The following is a 21,868-nucleotide window of genomic DNA, read 5'->3' as shown; positions in this document are numbered from 1 at the left end:
CGTCCTTTCCCAAGGGAGTCATGAGTGTCTTGTTGTCCCAAGTGAATTGATTTGTCTTTCAGGTCCAGCTTGTCTAGGCTACAACAATTGTGATTTTTAGGACAAGAGAGCATTTTCCATCCTGCTCTTCCTCAGGTATTTTAGGGGCAACAGGAGAAGGGATAAGCATTTTCTGCTGGTAGATGTTGTTGCCCTTGGTCCTGCCTGAGGAGCTGCTGTGTGTAAATGTGACTAACCCTCGAGGAGGGATGCAGAGCCACTCGGGGAATCTTGGCAGCAGCACAGCTCCACTCACTCCCTTCCCTATAATTCACTTCCATCATCTCAGCAAGTGAAGGCACCCATTCACAAAACAATCATCAAAATTCTATACGAATTTTTTCCTGTGGTGTTTCTTTCCTGAGTAATCTTTAGCCTAACATTTTTCAGGATACTAAAGTTTGATTAGCATTAGTACAACAATGTGAAGAGTGTTCAGAGTATATATTAGGAGTCTAAACTTAAAAATTCACCAATATGTTTTTCTAATATTTCTAATTTAGCTAGGGTGTTTACAGAATCTGATAAGTATGCATAATTGTTTCTTGTAACAACACTAGATTAAAATATTCATGATAAAGTATATCTGTATTTTAAGTCTATGTGTCTCTACAGCTAATATGACAGATGACAGAATGAAAATTTATTTAATTTCATCACTTCAAATATTAATTTTTATTTTCAAGTCCATCTTGAGTAAATGTTGAACTTGCTAATACTATGTCTAAGATGTAGTTTCATGTGTAACATAATCAAATCCTTTTTACATTTTTTTCATATATGATACACCCTTACTCTTACTTTTTCACAGTATTGTCTAGATTTAAAGGAAAAAAGTGGGATTTTCTTACTGTTTGACTTTTTTTATCTTGTAGTTAGCAGTTATTTGTAGAATCCAGTAAAAGTGACATGGCAGCTTCAATTAATTATTTTTCAACATAATAAATCTTCTGCTCTTCAAATTATTTATTTCAAATAAAGCTAATGACCTTTAAAACAGTCATAAAATAAAAAATCAGATATTTTTCGAGGAGGTCAAAGTAAAAAATGAAATAAGACCTGAGATTAATATGATTATATTTCCCGTGTTTGCATATTTTGCCTTGACTGTAAACATTTTAAAAGTTTGAAATAATTTCTGAATGATGGCATAAGTTTCAAGAGTTGTATGACATGGTTATTAATTTTTAAAAGGTCATGAGTTTCGTGGAGCTTAGTTGATTCTCTGGGAAGTGAAGTAAGTATAGAACAAAGGCTTCCTTTATTTGTCAGAGACTGAAGTTTAAAGTTTTCCCTTTTTTCTAACTTTTATAGCCACCCTTCAGAATAACTATATTTCTATATATAGATATAGTTATATCTATATCTATTTGTTAAGATAGTATTATACAGGATCTTCTTCAGAACAGCTTTCCAACCTTCAGCACCTGAATTTTTCTCTCTGACATGCTTCTTCATTATCAGGTCAGCTCTAGATATAAGAGACATATCAAAGCAGCCCAAAGCAGTCTAAGAAAGGATTTTTCCAGGGAGGCTGGTGTTGAAATGTTGACTGTGCAACGTTTGGCACCCAGCTTTCAGTAGGTCCTTACAGAACTCCTGTATAATCAAATAAGAGAGAGGGAGGTCTTCTGATGTGTGACTCGAGCACCTAAGTTAGGCCCCTACTCTATCCCAACACACCCAGAGAGGAAGCAGCTAATTTCGGCAATGAAATTGTGAATTCAAAGTGTGTGCCAACTCTATCTGCAGCATTATTGTACCCTAAAGATTTGAAGATGCTTCTTTCCCTAAACATATTCCCTTCAGTGAACAGACTGTATGTAAAATCATACTCACCAGACAGCGAGAGAGAAACACAAAGAAGATGCATTTCCAAGAAATTTCTTAGAACTAACTGCAAATAGTTCTCATGTTTCTTAATTAATCTTCCCCTTTCCAGCAAGTGTCTTACTCTAGTGCTCACTATAAAAGAAGGAATTACTAAAGAGATAAATGTTAAGTAAAAAACCCAAAACAAACAAACTCAAACTGGTGAATCTCACAGTTAGGTTTAAATATTCTACATTACTGATTTTTTAAATGTTAATTTAATATAGCTTCATTTTTTGTTTGATCTTGATATCTAGCATTAGGTAATTAAATCCATCTGTAGAAAACTGCATAAAAGATGCAGGGAAACTAAAATCTTTTCCCATCTCCATCCAGGGTGAGAATTTCTGGCACTTTTAAATACCAGGATACACTTATCTAGATCCCTAAATACTGACCTAATTATCTAATGCTAGGAATGCATGACTAAAAAAAGCCTGACTCTGTTCCAAGTGGAAGCTCTTCTTTGGCAAATGCAGTGTTTAAACTTTGTTTACAGAGTTGCATGGCCTTCTTCCAGCCAACACTCGATGCCAATCCCTTCCTTGAGAGATCAGTTTATAGAGAAATAAAGCAACACTGATCTTGTGGTGTTTTATAGTAAGTTGGTTGATAGTTTTGCCCTAAAGAGTACTTTTTAAAAGATGGCTGTGATATTGCAAAATCTTGACAGTCTGAGGAAGTTCAAAACAGAAAATAAAGCTTGATTTAAAAACAGTTTCCCCTTTTAAAAGTAGCTCCTCTTGAAAGACAGATCTCTTTCAATTAATTGGATGAAAAGTCCTTCCCCTGTTCACCTTTAAAGGGTGGAGAGATAGAAGATTATAGAGAGGCTAAATAGTTTCCAAACACAGCAAACTGGCCAGCTCAGAGAGAAGCACCTAATCTACTTGGATCGAAATTCAATGCCCAGCTGGGAAGAACAGGGGATTGGATCCACATGACAAACCACCAGCCAGAACAGTACCACTGACAACAGTAGGTTGATATTGCTATATGAAGCAGATGCCATTCTTAGGTAGTATTATTTAGATGGAATAATTTTTTACAGAATGAACGCTCAACACAAAGTGCTGTCTTTGGCTTGATGGAGTACAGTGCATGAGATCTATTACAGAGTCTCTCACTGGAAACCTCGCTTTATAAAAACAGTATTTCTATAAAGATTAACAAAGACAAAAGAATCCTCTGTAGGTGTGCCAAACTCCAGTTAGGAACAGTGTCAAAAGCAAATCAGGAGAGGGAGCTAAGAGAATTAAATCCTTACAAGGGGTTAGGAAAAAGCTGAAGGATACCAGACTTGAAGTAAAGAGACAGTCTGAACCATAGCAAAAAGAAGATAACAGAGGAGAACACAAACTTAGAGAAAAATACAATTACAACAGGCCATAAAAAGCTGGGAAACAACTAGGCAAAGTAACCAAACTACTAAATAATTTTTCTTCACATCAACTAGGGGCAAAAGCTTGCTAGAAAGTCTAAAGGGGCAATTGATGGCCAAGGAACAGCATAGGCGCTCAGAAGAGACATGGATGTTACAGAAAAGAAAAGTTAAGCTTTTTGCATCAGTATTCATTGATGAGGAAACTGGGGAGAACTTTATGCAGGAATCCTTCCTGGAGAACTCAGTGAGGATCTGTCCAAAGTGAAAATAACAGCAGACGAGGTCAAAATGATCTTACCAAGGCAGAATGAAGACTAGCAAAGCACCAGGACTAAATGGTATTCAGTGTTCTATAATGCAGCACTGTGGAAAGGACCACTTGAATTTGGAGTAATCTTGGAGATTAGAGGGTAGAAAATGTGACACAATTTAAAAAGTAAGCATTTTGTGGCAATCCAGAAAGCTCATTTCTGCACAAAAAAATAGCAGGAATCATATAGTAGGCGAGCATGAGAAAAGCCAGTGGAGCTTCTATAGATGAGAGCTGCTGTAGAACACAAGTAGAAAAGAGTGATTGCTGCTGTCACGATGGATTTAATTAAGACTGTTGACAATATCTGTTACTGAAGGTCTTAAGAAAATAAAGAAGTTGGGAAATAATAGGGAAGGTCCTGCCACTGAATAAAATGAAAAAGGGAGGGAAGAGACTAGTTCTTGTTTTTATGCACTCAAGCACTAGGCACTGATATGGAATAGAGGCTGACGAACTCCTAAGTGCTATGGGAAAGTTGCAGGGTGAGGGGAGAGGGGAAAAGAGTGAGCAAGAGTGAGCTCTGCTGTTGAATGTCTCTTCCAGATCAGGCATAGATGGAGTTTAAGTGGAGCTTGTGGGAGCCAGGGTCAAATTAAGCAGAAAGGTGTGTTTCTTCACATAAGAAATGGTAAAACTGAGGAATGACTTGTCAGATGTTCCTATTTATGTAAGAGTTTACAGGATTTCAAGAGAGATTGAACAAGTAATTTTAAGAGTAATTGTAAGGAATGTTTAATAGAAAAACTTCCCAGTCTCACAAAATTCTCACAGTTTAAAATGGCCAGAGGTTGGGAGAGTATGAAGCTGCAGCATCACATTAAATTGCATTTTTTTTCTCTCTTGGGTGTCTGCTTAGAGCTATTGTTAGAGACAGAATACAGTGTTAGGTAAAGCATTGGCCTATTTGCTTATTTTTTAATATTTAGAAGTCTCCCAAATAAGAGTTAATAAGTAAACTGCAGTAGATGATCTTTTTGTTGTCATACCAGCTGCAGACCATCAAATAAATTCTTGAGCCATAACAAAAGGATGGTAGCAAATCCCAGGATGGGGTGCAGGAGTAAAAGAGATGGGTTTTCTGAATTTATTCCTGCCTTTACTTTTACAGAGTAGAACACTGACTCTGCTGTGGGCAATACCAGTATCACCACTGTTAACTGACACCAGCTACGTGGTTTCACCACTTACACCTGTACTCTTGCATGTGGCATGTAGCTTGTTTAAAGAGTTTACAATGCACTTGAGCCAAGGTTTAATAGGATAGCATTAGAATTTTCTTCAGATGATCTGAGAATAGAAACCTTTACAGATTTAAAGCAAAACCTGAAAAACATACATAATGTATTTGAGACTTCTGAAGGCATAAAAGAAATGCATTCTGGTTCAGCTGAATTATCTGTACAGAATAAGTTTAACATGAAAGAGAAATCTAGATATTAAAGGTTTAAGTATTAAAGCCTAAATACTAAAAGTGAAATTCCTTGTCTGAGAACATCACTTGACAGTTTACCACGCCTGGAGCAGCTGACATTGACCTTTACCCTTGCATATTTCCCTCTCCCTCTCACTTTGTAAAGGGGAACAACTTGTTTATACTTCTTTCTAGAGCTGTATTCTCTCTAGAGTACCACTGTTCTCAGAAGCCAGAACTGTTAGTGCTCAGTCTGCTATTGACTGTCCTGTCAGAGAAATTACTCAGATCTCTTATGGATAAATTATTAGAACCTACAAGTCATGCAGGCTTCAAATTAACTGCAGCAAGTGTGTATCTTCCTAAAGACAGAGTAAGTGAAAAAGGACTTCTGGTTCAGGAATGCACCCTATTTACACCATCCCTGTGATGCTTACACTCAGGAGCCAAGCAATAGAATAAGATGTTCCGGCTTCTCCTCTCTTCTCTTGTGATAACACAGCTCTGCCTAGTCTGGGTACCCCTACAGTCTCATTAGAACCAAGAGAGCTGAAATCAACTGCTTGGTAGGATCAGGTCAGTCTCACACTGACACTTCCTCAACAACCTTCCACATCCATGCCATTAAAACTGAAGCTCCTGCTTGTCTTAGATCTCCAGATCCTAAAGGATTTACAGGGTCTGAATAGTCTACTGAGGTATATGAATATAGCCAATAGCTTCACTAAATAAACAGATAATTTCTGCTGACACACATTTGAAATCAAAGGTCAGGTTATCTTATCATGCTTTTCTGATAAAAACATCAAATTTGCCATTGGTGTGCCTTGATGTTGCAAACTAATTCTGTGGGTGATTTCTGTACTTATGTAAGTGATGACATTAAAGTAAATAGAAAGTCTGGAAGTACTTCAGAGAAAGGTATTTACTTGAATAATGGCTTCTATGGTCATACTCTGTTGAATCTAACTCAAAGGAAATCCTACTATTCCCACACCACTATGCAAAAATACAGCTCAAAATTAAAGAAAAAACCAGATATTCCTAGCTTACCATATTGCAGTACATCATATTTTGGATATTATTTAAAGTTCAGTATTAGTAATTGAAAACAAGCACTGTGGATTGATGTTACGTGTTTCACATACACTCATCCACATGGAAACCACAATGTACTGTATGCATGACATGCACACATCTAAATTTCAAAGATCCTAAATGGCAATGATTCAAAACACAGAATTTTTATCTATTTTTCAGCACTTTAATTTTTTATTTTGTATGTCCTTATGGCACAGTGGATAACCCCATAAGCAGCAAAGAAATTTCAGTTTACTGCAAACTGATGTTACAGGTATTGGACCCTCTGTTAGGATCATATAAGACATCAGATAAATGGTCTTTTGCTTAAAAAAATTGCACATCATTTTTTCAAACACTAATGGTAGAAAAAATTATAATTGAGTAATGATTGATTATGATTATCTCTTTTGTAATAGCCTACCTGTTCCAATTCCACTACCTTCATCCACAACCAAAAAGCTGTGCAAGGATGAAGTGCTGGTGTGGGAGACAGTGGACACAAAACAGAAAAAAAAGGCATCAGCTGTCATGATTACACTCCAGTTGCTGCATATACAAACATTCATGGACTTTAGTCACCCTGATACTTATTGCTGCCATATCTTCCTCCTCAGCTATTGGTTCCTATATTTTAAAAATATAAGCACATAAGTTATTTTAATGCATTCGATGAAAACTAACCATATGACTAAAAACCAATCGCTTGACACTAAAAAACTAGTTTCTCCTTAAGAAAAAATAAACTCCCAAATAGTCTGCATCTAATATCAACATGCCTCCAGTTCCATAGAGTCAGCTACTCAAACTTATTTGATTACACATATCTCCAGAAGTTTATTATAAAGTCAGTAGAAAATGTGGAGATAACGGAGCACTGAACACTGCATCAATGTTACTGCAGTTTTGGCAGTTACTTTTCCAGTAATATTGAGAAGCATTATTATGACTAAATGTAGTAAAATTCCTGCCTTCAGCAGTAAAAAAACCCAGAACAAATCTAACACCTAAGGCCACGCTCACAAAGAGGAGTTTGTGCATGGATTACTGAGCAGGATTGTGGCAGAGCAAAACTCTCGAGACAGCAAGAACCAAAGAAAGGGGGTATTTAAAACAACAGTTCAGTCTTTTCTTCATCCTTTCAAAAGAAGGAAATACATTCCTTTTATCGACTGAAACACTGTGTGGTTAGATTTGCTTCACTTAAATGTTCCCACAGATCTGACTGCTGGGTGTACATCTGCACTAACCACCAAATCACCAGAAGTTTCAGTCATCCAGGATCCTGTGAAGTGAAAGGTCAGCAGATACGCAGAACTGAAAGAGATCTGTGAACTTTCCCCTTGGTAAGAAAATGCTAGAGTAATGGAATATTGCAAATAGCTGTGGTTTGGCAAAATCTAAGAGTATGCTGTGCAACACACAAGCCAGTAAGGGAAGGATCCAGTGGAGAGCATGATCAAAAAAATAACAAGCCGTAAGCAAAGCAATTCTTAGCCAGTGTATCTTGTATCTTTGTGCACTGAAAATCTGTTTTACTGACAAAACAATCTATTGGGAAATCAGACTTACCTGCTAACTGAATTTTTTCTGTACTGTACTAGGTTAGATTTTGACATTTTCCAAGCTTTATCTTGAGCTGTGCATTTACAAAAAAGAAGGACCTCTGTCCAGATCTCTGGCATCTGGTCACTTGGCCATATCCTCTTTACCTAACTGTCCAGACCACTATGGGCTGAATTTTTGCAGCCTCCTGGGAAGAAATGAGAAATAGATCTTCCTTGCTTCCTTCTTGTCCTGCTGGTCTTGACTTACCTTTTAGAAGGCACCTGGATGTTTTGGTAAGTGGGTTATTTTTTAAAAGCAAACCTCACTTGCTCTCAAATCAATTATATCATTCCTTCATCCTGAAGCTTGTGTTGCTATCTAAACATCATCTCTGCACTCTGTTCAATGGGGGGTTGTTTTATAACAGTAATGTGACTTACTTAACACAGTATTTGCTGAGTTACTGTGAGGCAGGTGGCCTCCCTCTCCATTTTTAGGGAAAAACCGGGCTCCTCACACTGCCATAAATGCCTAGTATCACATTTTAAAAACATACTTCTATATACGCATTCTAAACTAATGCCTTATCATATACTATCGTACACAGTTGCCTTAGTACTATATTTTCAAAGTGTAAAAGGACCAGAGTATGTAAGTATTCTCCCCCTGTAAGTTTAGTAGCTTTTTCAAACAAGTGAAGCAGTAGAAATAAATAACTAAGAAAATAGAAAAATAAAGCAGCAAGACAACCGCCTTTACTGTAGATTCCTTTGTGTGAAATTAGCCGGGTTTTACTGCAGGGGCCGTGCGACTCGGTCGGGGTTATTTTGGGTCAGTAACGCTGCCAGCGCACAATACCGGTTTCCTTTCGGCGACAGGACAGGAAATAAATTACGAGCAGTGTGCAGGCGCTGCCCTGGAGACGCCGAGCTGCCCGGCTCCCTCCCGCGGACGCCCAACCGATTTCCGACCCGGGGCTGCCCGAGGCCACCGGCCTGGCTGCGCCGCCCTCCGCGGCGCCGCTCCCGCACCGGGCCCCCCCTGCACCGGCGTTACAGCCCCCGCCCCGGGGAGCCTCGGGGAGCGCCGGGGGTGACGCACTGCCCATCCAGCCGGGGCTGCCGAGCTCTCTCCAGCACTGCCGCCCCCCGTTACGCTCCCCCCGCGCCGCTGGCGAGGCGGGGGCCGGAGGCGGAGCCTGCTCCGCAGGGCAGGCGGAAGGAAAGGGCCGGCCGCAGCCTGAGGCGAGCCGGCGCGCTGCGGGGCCGGGATCCGCGGACCCGCCAAGCGCCGGGGGATCAACGGTGCGGCCGGAGCCGAGCGCCGGGGGACTCGCCGGGAACCCGAAGCCGAGCGCCGGGCGACCGGTGATACTGCTGCCACCGCTGCGGCCGCGCCCCGAGCTATAGCGGTTGTGGCTGGGGCGGCGGCGCTGAGCGGCCGGGCCGCTGCCGGTGCCGCTGCCGGTGCCGCCCCGCGCGGCGCAGCCCGCCCCGCCGACCACCATTGGCTGCGCCGCGCGGGGCTGCGTTGTGCAACGCGCCGCGCTTTGAAGGCACCATCACCCCTGGGAGGCAGCGCTCACTCGGCATCTGTCACGGCAGGGCGGCCGGCGGCGAGCCGGGCCCAGCGCTCCGATGAAGACCCGGCGGGACCGGCCTTCCCAGCGGGCATGATCCACCCGCGCTAGGAGCGGCTCGTAGCGGTGCCCCGGCGGGCAGGATGGCCCACATGCTGCATGCAGCCGCCCGGCGGGTGCAGTGGAGCAGGGCGGGCACCGCGAAGAGGGCTGCGTGCCTGCTGGCCGCGGCGTACGGGCTCAAAATCCTCTACCCCATCATCCGCGGGCGTGTGAAGCGGGCGAGCGGCAGAGGCGGCGCGCAGGATGAGAGGGGCCGGGCGGTCCCGCACGGCACCGGGAGCCGGGGTAGAGCCTCCCCGGCCGTGGACGCGGAATTCTTCAAGCAGCTGCTAGAACTCCGCAGACTGTTCTTCCCGAAGCTGGTGAGTGCCGAGCTGGGCTTGCTCTGCCTCCACTCGTTTGCTCTGGTATCCAGGACTTTCCTCTCCATCTATGTGGCCGCCCTCGATGGAAAAATTGTGAAGAGCATTGTGGAGAAAAAGCCCAGGAGCTTTGTCTTCAAGTTAATCAAGTGGCTGATGATTGCAATCCCGGCCACTTTCGTGAACAGCACCATACGGTACCTGGAGTGCAAGCTGGCCCTCGCCTTCCGCACGCGCCTGGTGGATCACGCCTATGAGACCTACTTTGCCAACCAAACTTACTACAAAGTGATCAGCATGGACGGGCGGCTGGCCAACCCGGACCAGTCCCTCACCGAGGACATCATGATGTTCTCGCAGTCCGTGGCGCATCTCTACTCCAACCTCACCAAGCCCATCCTGGATGTTGTGCTCACCTCCTACACCCTCATCCGCACAGCACGGTCCCGGGGGGCCAACCCCATCGGGCCCACAGTCCTGGCCGGTCTCGTCGTCTATGCCACGGCCCGCGTGCTCAAAGCCTGCTCGCCCAAGTTTGGCAAACTAGTTGCTGAGGAGGCTCACAAGAAGGGCTATCTGCGCTTCATACATTCACGCATCATTGCCAACGTGGAAGAGATTGCTTTTTACCGAGGGCACAAGGTAAGGAGGCGAGAAATTGGAAGCACTGGGGTCACTGCTGCACTGCCAGAGTGGACCCATGCTTCCCCTGATGCCCTTCTTGAGCACTTTGGGTCCCTCTGACATTTAAACTTGTTTACAGCTTGGCACTTCCCATTTCTTAGGAAATGCCGTCTCACAAGCAGTGTCTGGGGGAAGCAGATCACAGTTCCCTTGAACTCTGGCAATGTTCTGGCTTTGCAGATGGATCTTATGCTTATCTAGAGAACTAATCTACATTGCTGTTTTTCCCCCACCCACTCCGTTCTGATTAACTTTTCCAGACTTCTTTTTTTCCAACCATGTTTATGAACCACCATATTTAATTCTGCAGAAATAGCAACCAGGGCACACCAGAAAGTCTAGGGGGAAACTCTCTGATGGCTCAGAGCACACTAGAACCTTTGACACTTTCACATAGCCAAGCAAAGATGTAGTCACCAGTCTTAAAATAGCATAAGTACAGTACTTCTGCAATCACAGTTACATAAACTAGTAGCTTGTTTTAAAGCCACCTTACTAAGGGATTCATATATTTTTGTTAGAAGTGAATTTTGGCTGTAATACCTTTCAAACACAATTGGGAAAAAAAAGTTGTTTCATGCAAGGTGAAAATGAAAGCTGGAAACCAGCCTGAAGTATTATTCTTTCAGTTCAAGCAATGATTATATAATGTTAATGATTTATTTCTGTAGACACAATCGTTCTCAAAAGCTGCCTGTAATAATGTTTTAAGTGCAGCTAAATTAAATGTTTTCTCTATACTCACATATATGGGTTTGAGCTGAATACATACTGTATTGACTTGCAACTGTCTTTGACTTGTTAAACCTCCTGGGATAATTCTCTTTCCCCAGACTGCTTGCAAAAATAAGCAGTATTTCAGGAATCAACTCTGCAACTTTAAGTCACTGAAGATAATTGATCCCCAAATGCTTTCCATTATAATTTTAAGTTGCTGTGAAACTCTACAGCTGCAGCTTTATTAAAAGGATGTGAAATCAATCGTATTTTGATTGTTAGAATCAACTGTTGTTACTGCTGTGTTGTTCTTGTATATGTTAGAGATCTCAAAAGACTTGAAAACTTGCCAATGTTCTGTCGAGGGACGATGGTGTAAATAAGAACCAGGTCCGCTGACTTCCGTGAAGCTGTGCACTTTTGCTGTGAGACTGCAGCACAGTGAGCATAAAGTCCCACATGGCAGATGTGATTCAGAAGTGACAGCTCCGTGTACCTGATTATTTCATGTACACATGCGAACGTATCTTGTACTACATGTGCATCTTCATTTCATTGTATACATGAATTTTTTTTATTTTAACCATAGGTAGAATTGAAACAACTGCAAAAAAGCTACAAGGATTTGACAGATCAAATGAATCTCATTTTGTCCAAACGTTTATGGTACATCATGATAGAGCAGTTCCTGATGAAATATGTCTGGAGTAGCTGTGGTATGATCATGGTCGCTGTGCCCATCATCACTGCAACGGGATTTGCAGATGGCGGTAATACCATCTTTTACCTAATTTCTAAATGCTTCTTTAAAGTTATGTCCTCAAAAGACTGTAGTTCCCTTGAGTGCTGTTCACACTGGTTTATTTTTCACAGATTTTCTTACAACGTCTGTGTCTTCTGTATAACTTGCAAGCATAGCAAATCAGCTGAGCAAGTGATCCAGCTTGGAGAGTGTGATAAATAGTAGGAAGTCAGGACTTAAAGGATCCTTGTATCACACAAGATTGTAATGATCATTGCAGTCTCCTTTTTCACTAGTCACTGTTGGAATGGCAGGCTGATTTTTACAGTGTCACCTTCTGCGAAGTAATACTGTGAACTTTCCTAGAGTGCTTATCTTATCCTTCCATAAACCATAGTGTAATTACTGGTAATTGTAGGTAATTTTTCTCTTATTGTTGACCTGTTAGAAACCGCTGATTTTCCCAACTCCCTGGGAAAAGCTAAAATTCAGATTCCAGGCTAGGATAGTATCATTTTTGACATCCTATCACAACTTTTCTGGAAGTGAAATGAGACTCAGTGATACTACTGCAGATGCTATTAAATACAAAACAAAACAAGAGATAGGAAAAAAAGGTATTAAGGACGGCTGTTGATTAATTTGGTTTAACAGACTTTCTCATGCACAATTAGAACTCAATATATTGCAAATTTCCTAGGTTTCCTGAACATGAACATGAATCCTACATAGTCTTCAGAAGGATCACTTCTAAATTGTGTACTTTGAATTAGGAATGAGTGAATTCTTTTCTGTGCAGTAGTTCTGTTTCTTTCTTGGAAGTTATATTCCAAATCAGGACTGTCCCAGTGGACAACCTTGGTGTGAGCTGTAGGATGACTTTGTGCAGTGCCCACGTGGTTGAGCTGTCTGGCTAAAAAGTTGTGCCGGTGCAGGGCTGGGTGCTCAGCTCCCTGAGCTGCTGCCCATCATGTGGCTTAGGAGGGCACTACATCAGCACCCTGGCTGGCATCCTGGGAACGGCTTCAAAAATATCAGGATGTCTTGTTCCAAACTGAAGAGGCTGTACAAAGGCATTTCACCTCACAGTGAAGGTTATCAGCACAACAGAAAAAGTGATAAGAGTCTTTCTGCTAGGATGGGAATGGGTACAATCAAGAAAAGGAACATTTAACTGCATGTTGTAAATATCTCCTTGGTATTAGAGCATGAATAAAAAAGGACTCATTCATGCTAAACTAAATAACATTCCTATTACTCATGTTTGTTCTTTTGTTAAATACATTTCAATGTGAGAGAAAACAAAGATGCAGCAGTGGCTCACGTTGTAAAGCAGAATTATATTTGCTACCAGCAACCTAAACTATTAAAACATGAGCTTTATTGTTGAGTCCTGGGGCTTACCATAATGGTGGTTCACAAACATAATACTGGCTGTGCTGTCAAGACCAGTTTGAGGTATTACAGGTATTCGAAGAATCAAACACACCTGAAATTGCCATTGACCTGCTTGAGAAAACAGTGTTTTTTGCCTCAGCAGATCAGACACAAGTTTGTTCACATGTGAAGGAAGAGGTAGTCGATTTATTGCTTTAGGATGAATTGAAAGAGTCAGGGATATATACAAAACTGGTACCATGGCCTGACTTGAGACTACAGGTGTAAAGCCATAGATTCTGTACACTTCTTCAAGAAGGAGAAAGAAAAAGTAAGAAAATAATTCTTCAGTAATAAGAAAAAAGAAGCTCTTTGACAGTGATATTTGTGACTGGAATTTTAAAATTTTGTTATATGTTTCAATGAAGAACTTAAGTGACAAAGACAAGATTTATGTTTGATAACATTTGTCATTCTTCTTTGTATTAAACCATTAACATTCCAAATGTTGTGGCTTGGTTTATGGAGAGTAACTATTTTTTGAAGCAAGACTTTGATTTCTCTAGACACAGTGAACATTTATTTTTGTTTATAAAATAAGTGTGGCTAACAATGAAATAAATTAAGAGGAAAAAGGAAAATTTAGTTTCTGTATGAAACAGAGACAGTCTGTCTGTTAAAATGTGACAATTTCAAACACGGGAGGCCAGCCATATGAAAAGTGTTTTCGACAAAATGTTCAAGAAAAATCAGTGTATCAGTGGGTTATATAATAGAAGAGCTTGTCTTTTTGGCCTGTGAAATGCTCATAAATGCTATATAATTTCAGTTTTTTAAATACTCCTAAATTGACTGATGCAGTGGCTTGTAGTGATCCTTAAACTCTTGCTAGATGAGCTGGCCTGGGTGCTGGAAGAAGCCATCAGTAAATACTGCATTTACATTAGGGAGAAATGCTGCATCAGTGTTGTTAAACCATACCTGATTCCTTGATGGTTTAATTGTGGCTCTACATAGCACACGCTGCATGTACTATAATCCCAACAAGAACAGCAAAAATTGGTTGTGTCAGAAGTATACAAATTTCAAATCCTCTTTTAGTAATGAATTAACTGAATTCTCCCTATTTACTAAATGTATTCTTGGAGTGGAAATAACTTTTTAGAGTGAGAGCCACATTAGTAAGAATTTTGTAATCTCTCCTTTGCAAGAGTTTTTCTGTATTTTTTTAAAAGCATGTCTCTCATCGTGTCTTAGCAAGATTGCATACAACTAGTTGACAGTGTGCTGATGTAGAAGTGAAGGAAAAAAAATCATAATTAAAACCAGGAAAAATAACATAGATGTATATACTGTCTGTTGGTATATACATATACATGCACACACATATGTATATATGAAAAGTTATGATGTAGCAATTTTAAAAAGTTTCTCGTTAATTATTTCACTGTATTTCAGTGAAATACAGTGAAATAATTACTTCAGTGTAATTAATATTAAATAATTATTTCAGTGTATTTCACTGTAATAACAAAAAATATATAATTAATCGATATATTAATATATAATTATATATACAATTATTGTTCCAGTGTATTTCACTGTAATACAGTGTCTTTAGTGTTCCAGTTATGTAGGAATAGCTCTATGGATGTGTAAATGAAAACAGAGTAACATTTAGATTTAACTAATAGAAAGATACATCTGGCTTTGGTACTGCCTTTAGATTCTCAGACACCAGATTACTAGAATCTGATCTGTCAGGGAAGTGAGAGTAAGAAAATGCTGTTTGCTCTATTCTTGCATTGTTTGACTTAGCCCATGAAATTTATGGTTGTATTACACCTGCAAGGAGCTCCTCCTAGATTTTCTTGATCATGAGCACTGTGAAACATGGATTGCTAGCACAGGATTTGCCACAGTGGATCCACCTATTACCCTTCCTAGCATCAACTTAGTTTAAAAAAGAAACTTAAAAAAACTTTTCAAACTTGAGGGGAAAAAAAAAATCCAGATCCCATTCTGCAAAAGGTTTATATAGAGATACATATATAGATATATATATGCACATATAAAGTTATGTGATGCAGAAAACCCTTTAGATCTTTCATTGTAAATCTCTTATGTGGAAAATCTTTAGGAGTGGTTTACTACACCAGTGATTTGTAGTTGCAATTATAAACACTGAAATAACGTTTAGTCTCAAAATAGTCAGCCACTTCTTTTTAAATCTTGTTTTCTTCAGGAAACAAACCTTGCAAGTTGAATCTATGAGACCCATAGCAGCAAGATGGTATATGTAGATATATTAAATATACTTACTTCTCATGTATCATATATAAATTCTGCTGCTGTTTTGTCCTTGCCTAATGCTGCTGACGTTCTTATGAGACAAGTCCTTTCTTTGGAGCTAGAGTATTCTTGTTAACAGAATGCAATGTCATAAATAAAGCCTCATAACTTTGTTCTGAGGTCAGATGAAGAGAGAAACTTCATTGTGAAGGAGAGTTATCCTACTGAAACCATGCCTTTGATACCAAAAAAGTTTATTGCTTTCTTACAGAAATATAATTGTGTTGCTAGATTTACACAAATGTGAAGGATTCCTTCTCCATGAAGTCAGTAAATATGTAAGGGTGAAAATTAATAATCACAAAAATGTTAAAAATTATGTTAAAAATCTGTTTCAAGTCATTGCTTAGGTTTCACTTTTTTCATATTTTGTTGTGTGATGATACATTAAAAGGAAAATGATCCATGTAGATAAATAGAGAAAATAGTAGGATGTTTTGCCTAACAAGAAGAATTCCATATGCTCCCACTTACTCTTTTTGACCAAGCTATAGTAATGTTCACCAGTTCTTTTTGAAAGGTTGTCTTCATAGAGTTAACTTTTTCTTAAAAAAAGAAAAAGACTGGTCTATATCTTACATTGCAATAATATTTTAGTTTGTAGAGATAATTTTCAGCAGAATATTTTAACAAAACTTTTTTTTTTATTTATTTAGAGTTGGAAGATGGCCAGAAACAGGCAATGGTTAGTGAAAGAACAGAAGCTTTTACTACATCACGAAACTTGCTGATCTCTGGAGCAGATGCTATTGAAAGGATTATGTCTTCATACAAAGAGGTACTGTACATCCTGCATGCATAAAACAGAAGAGGAAAAAAAGAAAAAACAATTTGCATTTAATATAAAATATTTTTAAATGTAGTGCAGTTTCTAAAGGCAAGTTCTATTGCAACTAAATCCATGGAGATCTTTGAACTGCTAGTTTGATCTTTAGGGTTAAGTAGATAGAGTCTAAAGTGCACAATTGCCTGCATGATGCAATGTGTAGATGTCATTTTTAATACTTGGGTTCAGGTGTCATCAGAGAGCAACAGAATTTCCTGGAAAGTCAGTGATACAGGTTCAAATTCCTCTTCTGTTTGGAGCACGGACCTGAATTCAGGCTGTCTGCCTTCCCTGTACTAGGATTCTTCTTTTTGAAGTGTCATAAAAGCATATAATAGTTTAATTGTAAGAGTCTTTAAAGGTCTTCTAGTCCAACCCCTCCACCATGAGCAGGAACATCTTCAACTATTGCTGGATTGCTCAGAGTCACAGACCTTGAATGTTTCCAGAGATGGGGCAACCTGTTTCTGTATGAAAAACAAGGAGAATTTGAATACTTATTTCTGGGCCACATAAACCGTAAGGCTGTTTTCAGTATCTTGTGAACCTGTTAAATTGTAAGTAATTGTTCAAAATAGAGACATTTTAGGAGGAAAAAGTTCACCTTAGGAGTACAAGTAGTCTAGAAGTACAAAATACTCATCTAGAAGATCAGAGATACTGTTTCAGGTCCTTACCCAAATTCCAGTAGAGCTGGGCTTTGATCTGTTGTCTCTCTTGTGGATTTCTTTAAATGCCAACTGTTAAACCAAAGAAAAGTGAGACAGTGCTGTTAATCTCAACATTTCATGTTTGTTCTTCATATTTTAATTGGTGTTTGCTCGTCCCTTGGGTGGGAGCCCCTTTTCCCAGTGCAAGGAGGGACGCATTAGCTAGGCAGCTAGTCAAAGCCTATGGATTCTCTTATGTGGAATCCAGTCATAACAGGTACAGCTTTGTAAATTGTGAGGTTTGGCACCTTCAAATACAGACCTTGACAAACCCAGAGTCCTTCTAATGGGCTGTGATTTTGACATATTCTCTTTTAGCTGTTCCCCTGCTTGATCTCTGCTCTCAGGATACTGCCAGATAACCTGTTATACACTGATGTAATATCTGTTTTGTTTTCAGCATTGAATTAATTTATATAATGTACATGAGGACTTAGAAAAACCGTGACTTTGTTTTTTTGGTAAAAAAGTACCCACAAAACAGTAGAGGAAGAACTCAACAAACTCACTTTGTCTATAAGACGGTAAGATACTAATCCAGAGAGCATGAGGCCAAAGAGCAGTTCCATGAATTTCCATCTTAATTTTACATTTATGCTTCTCTTCAAGAGACACTGCAGTACTTCAGCCACATTGTCATTCCCATTTTGTGATTCAGGCAGTTTCCAAAGGACAGTGTACTTTAACCCATGTCAAGTGGTAGTGCAGTTCCAGTTCTTGGCCATCTCCTCCACAAAGGCAGCCTCCTTCAAGTCAGTGTAATTCACTGTGCAGATGAGTTGGGCTCAACTTTTCTTTGCAGTCAATAGTTTAGGTGGTAGTATTTAGTTATTTAGTGTTTGAACAAAGTTTCTACAGTCATGGTATAGAAGCTTACTACACGTTATGGCTCTCCTGGGACACTGGTACAATTTTCATTTATCACATGCAGGATTCTGTCTGTCATCCTCCAGTGAAGTGATGGCCATGTGGCCAGAACTAGCGCTCACTTCTGACTCTGGCACAAATAGTGAAACTTACAGAAGAATTATGGAATTATTTCCAGTTATTTCAAATAATCTTGGAATTTTGTACACCATAGTGTGTGGACTCAGTCATGGAGCGTATGTATTTAACACAGCAAGCCAAAGATTTTATAGTCTTGATCTGATTTTGTTGCTATTCTTGTCCTCTCTGCATTTTGTATGAAAATGTATCCATTTAATACCATCTAATAGTACATTTAAAATAAAAGGCCTTGGCTTAATTCTTTACTACCAGCAGATGGAGGCAGTTCTTTGGAAGCTCTTAAATAGCCCATGAATATGAAGTTACAAAGTCCAGAGATCTGTTTCTGTCTTCACCAGGTGAAAATTGTGACAAATGAACCAAAACGAAAAAATGGAGAAAGCCTTTGAAGAGACCTCACCATCTTGAAAATGCCCAGTTTTTTTCTAAGGTGTCTGATTTAGCATGCAGTTGATAGAAGACTCATTTCTGGTTTGTACTGTATTTTAGGTTAGGATGCCCTGGTACTGCCTCTTTTACACGAAAAGACACACTTCTCCCACAGCAGGTTTCAGGATTATGAGCAAGTGGACATTAGTAATTACAGATGCCATTTTTTCTCACTTCAGTGGACTTCTATTTTTATTGGAAAATGCAGAGATTTTGTTTTTTTCTTGTGTACCAGCCTCTTTGTTTTCAGGTATGTTAGTAGGTGTTCTCTGTTCATTGGAGACTACAGAAATGAGAAGTCTCTACAACCTTTTCATTTATTGGAGTTAGCTTACATGGCTTAGCTCAAACTCTCCTTTCTGCTGGTTCGTAGGAGCTACAGGCAGCATATGGGTTAGCACTCATATGGTTAGAATTTCAAGGAATGAAAATCAATAGGTGTTGATCAACATTGTTGCATATGTTATCTTTGGCCAAACATTTAATCTGTAGAATTTGTAAAGTACAACTGAAACGAGATGTTTGTTGTTTCTCAGGTCACTGAGCTAGCAGGCTACACCGCCCGTGTCTACAACATGTTTTCAGTCTTTGACGAGGTGAAGAGAGGCATCTACAAAAGAACTGCTGTTATTCAAGGGTCTGTAAACAACAGCAGGAGTGAAGATAAAGCCGAGCTACATATTGATGGGCCCTTAGAAATCAAAGGTAATTAATTCATATTTGTATGAATGTCCCAAGGGCGGTGGGGGAGGCATGGAGCAGTGGGACAGGTGAACAGAGGGTTTTTTTTCTTTAAGTAACCAGCCTCTCAGCCTTAATGCCCCAGAGACCATGTTGCCTTTCATTTTAACCACCTGCTACCTTATGACTCTGTCCTTATGGTGTGCTTTTCTAATGCACATGGCTCAAATGTTTTCTGTAAAAACTTTCAATGAAAAGGCATTTCAACTATACTATTATATGTGATGGTGATGTTAGTATTCTTACAGTGCTTGTTTTCCTCAGACCATTCATTTTCTTCAGAAAGTGGAGACTGTAACATTTTCATCTTCAACCGTCACATTATTTTGTTTGAGGTAGGAGGAAAAAGACAGATTGGTTCAGTAGTTTTTTCCCAAAAATACTGTTTTCCATGATTTAAGATCAGCCTGTGCTCATTTTTTCATAATTTAGTGGGAATCTTCAGTTGAAAACAGCAACTTTAACCTTCTCCTCACCTCCCAAATGATCTGATCAGTATATACTTTTTCCCTCCTGATCCCATCCTGTGTCTTTCTGGTGCCACTGCCTTTCTGTCTCCAGCCTTCCTGGAGCATTTTCTGTGCACGTCCATTTCTTACTGTGCTCCATTATGTGCCACTTCTCTCTGCCTCTTGCATCCAGCTTCTCTGAGCTTTTGCAATGGGTTTTTCCTCATTTTCCCATCATACCATTTCTGCTGCTGCCCTCTGTGGTGTTGAAAAGCCTCATTCTCTTGCTTTAGCTTTTGAAAAGTTAAGCCTCAGTAGAGTTATAGGCCCCAGAGGGCTCTTTGTGAAATAACTTCTTGCAGCAATTTCAACAGTGCTGCCCTTCAGCTCATATTTCTCAAAGGTCCTCTGACAAGGTTCATCATAATAAAGTCTGATGGATAGGTATGGAAATAGCTGACGTCTTAATCTTGTAGATCTTGGTAATACTTGGCTGATGTTAAAATAAATGGTATTTTATAATTGTTGCATTTTGTCATGTATATGAGGAAAGGTTTGTAGTTCCTGGAGCAACAAAGTAATTTGGGGACTCTTTTTAGATAGCTGCGTTTAAAGCAAAACCAAATACAGATATGCAAGTGTGCTCTTCATGTCCCCTTTAAATCTGCTATATCTAAGCCCCACTCCTCTTTCCTCTGCATCCTTTTCCCAAGATTTCATTCCACTACAGTCACCTTTTGTCCAGTCTGAATTATTTCTAAGCCATGGTGACTAACATTTGCTCTTGTGTAGTTGTAGCTCTCAGAGGCAGCTAGCCAAGACCAAGCATTGTGCACAGGGATTTAAGAAGAATTTAGGCCAGATGAATCTAGGCCACAGGCTCCACATTTTTTATGACAAGTGCTATTGTAATACTGGTTTTCCTCCTTGCTTTTGGTCACGATACTTCAGAAATCCCTGAAGAATGGATTGTGTATGGCTAAAAATACCCATGCTCACATACCTGTGTATGTCTGCATTGCTGGAGAAGAAAAATCTTAATATTCAGCTTCCCCAATGGCTCTTTGAACACATAATACTTACTTCCTTTTGAATCATCCAGTATAAGTCTTTGTAACTGAGTAGAGTCTGTTTTGTGCTTTGCATTTACTGTTGTCAGTAAGAGTGTGAAAATACGAAAATGATAATAGTATTTTACAGATAATAATATTGCCTTATAGGATATTTAATAATTCAGAATTTTAGAAACGAAACAGAATTTTGTACATCTTGTAAAAATACTGTCAAATTTTATTTCTGATTACACATAAATATAATTTAAAAGCATACTAAAGTTGCAATCAAATGCTGCGAAGTTAGTATTAAGAAATGAGAATTAGGTTTACTTAATTCTTACTAGCTGACTATATCACAGATTTATTTTAACTACAATGTCTCCACTGTTTCAAAGTAATTTCTTTTTAATAGAAAAACACTTTTTTCCCCATAATCTCATGCTGTTTTAAGTAAAATTCATTTTATGAAAGAAGAATGCTTGGACTGATATGTGGCATAAAAATTTCTGCCCAGGTTGTTATAGTTTGGCAAAGTTGAAAGCAATTGGACAAAGAGCTTCTAAATGAAATATGTAAGACAAACTTAATGAAGGAAATGCTACTAGAGCCTTTTAAAATTAAATAACTAATTTGGTCTTTGTTACATTTTTCTTTGTTCAGATTAGTTTAAGTTAAAATAAACAGCTTTCTAATACAAAGAGAAATGTCTTTCAACTGGTTGGGTTCTGTTAGACAAGACCATTAACAGGTGACTGAGAAGTTAGTTTCATCCTTTTGCTGTTTCCAGGACAGTTAATATTAAAGTCCTTGTATTACACAGTATCCATATATCCAATAGAGGTTGTATATTTAATTTGCCAGAAATCCAAATGCCAAGTGTACCTACCTGACTGAAATGTTATATGAATTTCTACAAATACTTACAAGACATGTTTACAGTGTCTATGGCATCAAAAAGAGATGGAAGCAAGCCATTAAATGTTTTCTGCTTTGCTCTTGTTGCTGGAGGAGACTGAAAGGTACTCTGACTTTCAGAGCTGATTCCTAATTAAATCCTCAAAAATGGTTAACTGGTTTGTCTGTGGCTAAGGCTGTCCATGAACCTTTTTACTGCTTGGTATTAAACA

The 21,868-nt window shown here is 39.4% G+C and overlaps 2 protein-coding genes across 2 annotated transcripts in view; one reads left to right on the top strand and one right to left on the bottom strand.

The window, feature by feature from the left end:
• Positions 1-6,546: 6,546 nt before the first annotated feature.
• LOC148223733 (uncharacterized) lies at positions 6,547-9,154 on the bottom strand. Its single transcript, XM_088166114.1, has 2 exons — positions 7,672-9,154; positions 6,547-6,579 (listed from the first exon to the last, which is right to left on the bottom strand). The coding sequence occupies exon 1, from the start codon at positions 9,152-9,154 to the stop codon at positions 8,480-8,482; it is 675 nt and encodes a 224-aa protein (XP_088022240.1). The 3' UTR covers positions 6,547-6,579; positions 7,672-8,479.
• Positions 9,155-9,198: 44 nt separating this feature from the next.
• The window catches only part of ABCD2 (ATP binding cassette subfamily D member 2), a 37,538-nt gene continuing 24,868 nt past the window's right edge, over positions 9,199-21,868 (top strand). The window contains exons 1-4 of the mRNA XM_014868973.2: positions 9,199-10,293; positions 11,642-11,822; positions 16,180-16,301; positions 19,033-19,201. Coding sequence (XP_014724459.1) covers positions 9,370-10,293; positions 11,642-11,822; positions 16,180-16,301; positions 19,033-19,201 — 1,396 coding nt within the window. The 5' untranslated portion in view covers positions 9,199-9,369. The remainder of the gene's footprint in view (positions 10,294-11,641; positions 11,823-16,179; positions 16,302-19,032; positions 19,202-21,868) is intronic.

The sequence above is a fragment of the Sturnus vulgaris genome, chromosome 5 (genome assembly GCF_052056855.1).
Source record: "Sturnus vulgaris isolate bStuVul1 chromosome 5, bStuVul1.hap1, whole genome shotgun sequence".
Lineage (NCBI taxonomy): Eukaryota > Metazoa > Chordata > Aves > Passeriformes > Sturnidae > Sturnus > Sturnus vulgaris.
Note: the sequence above shows the minus strand (reverse complement) of the source record. Positions and strands in the feature narration are given on the sequence as shown.

Coding starts and splice junctions, on each gene's coding strand:
- LOC148223733 (XM_088166114.1), bottom strand. CDS start 9,154: ATGGTGGTCGGCGGGGCGGGCTGCGCCGCGCGGGGCGGCACCGGCAGC.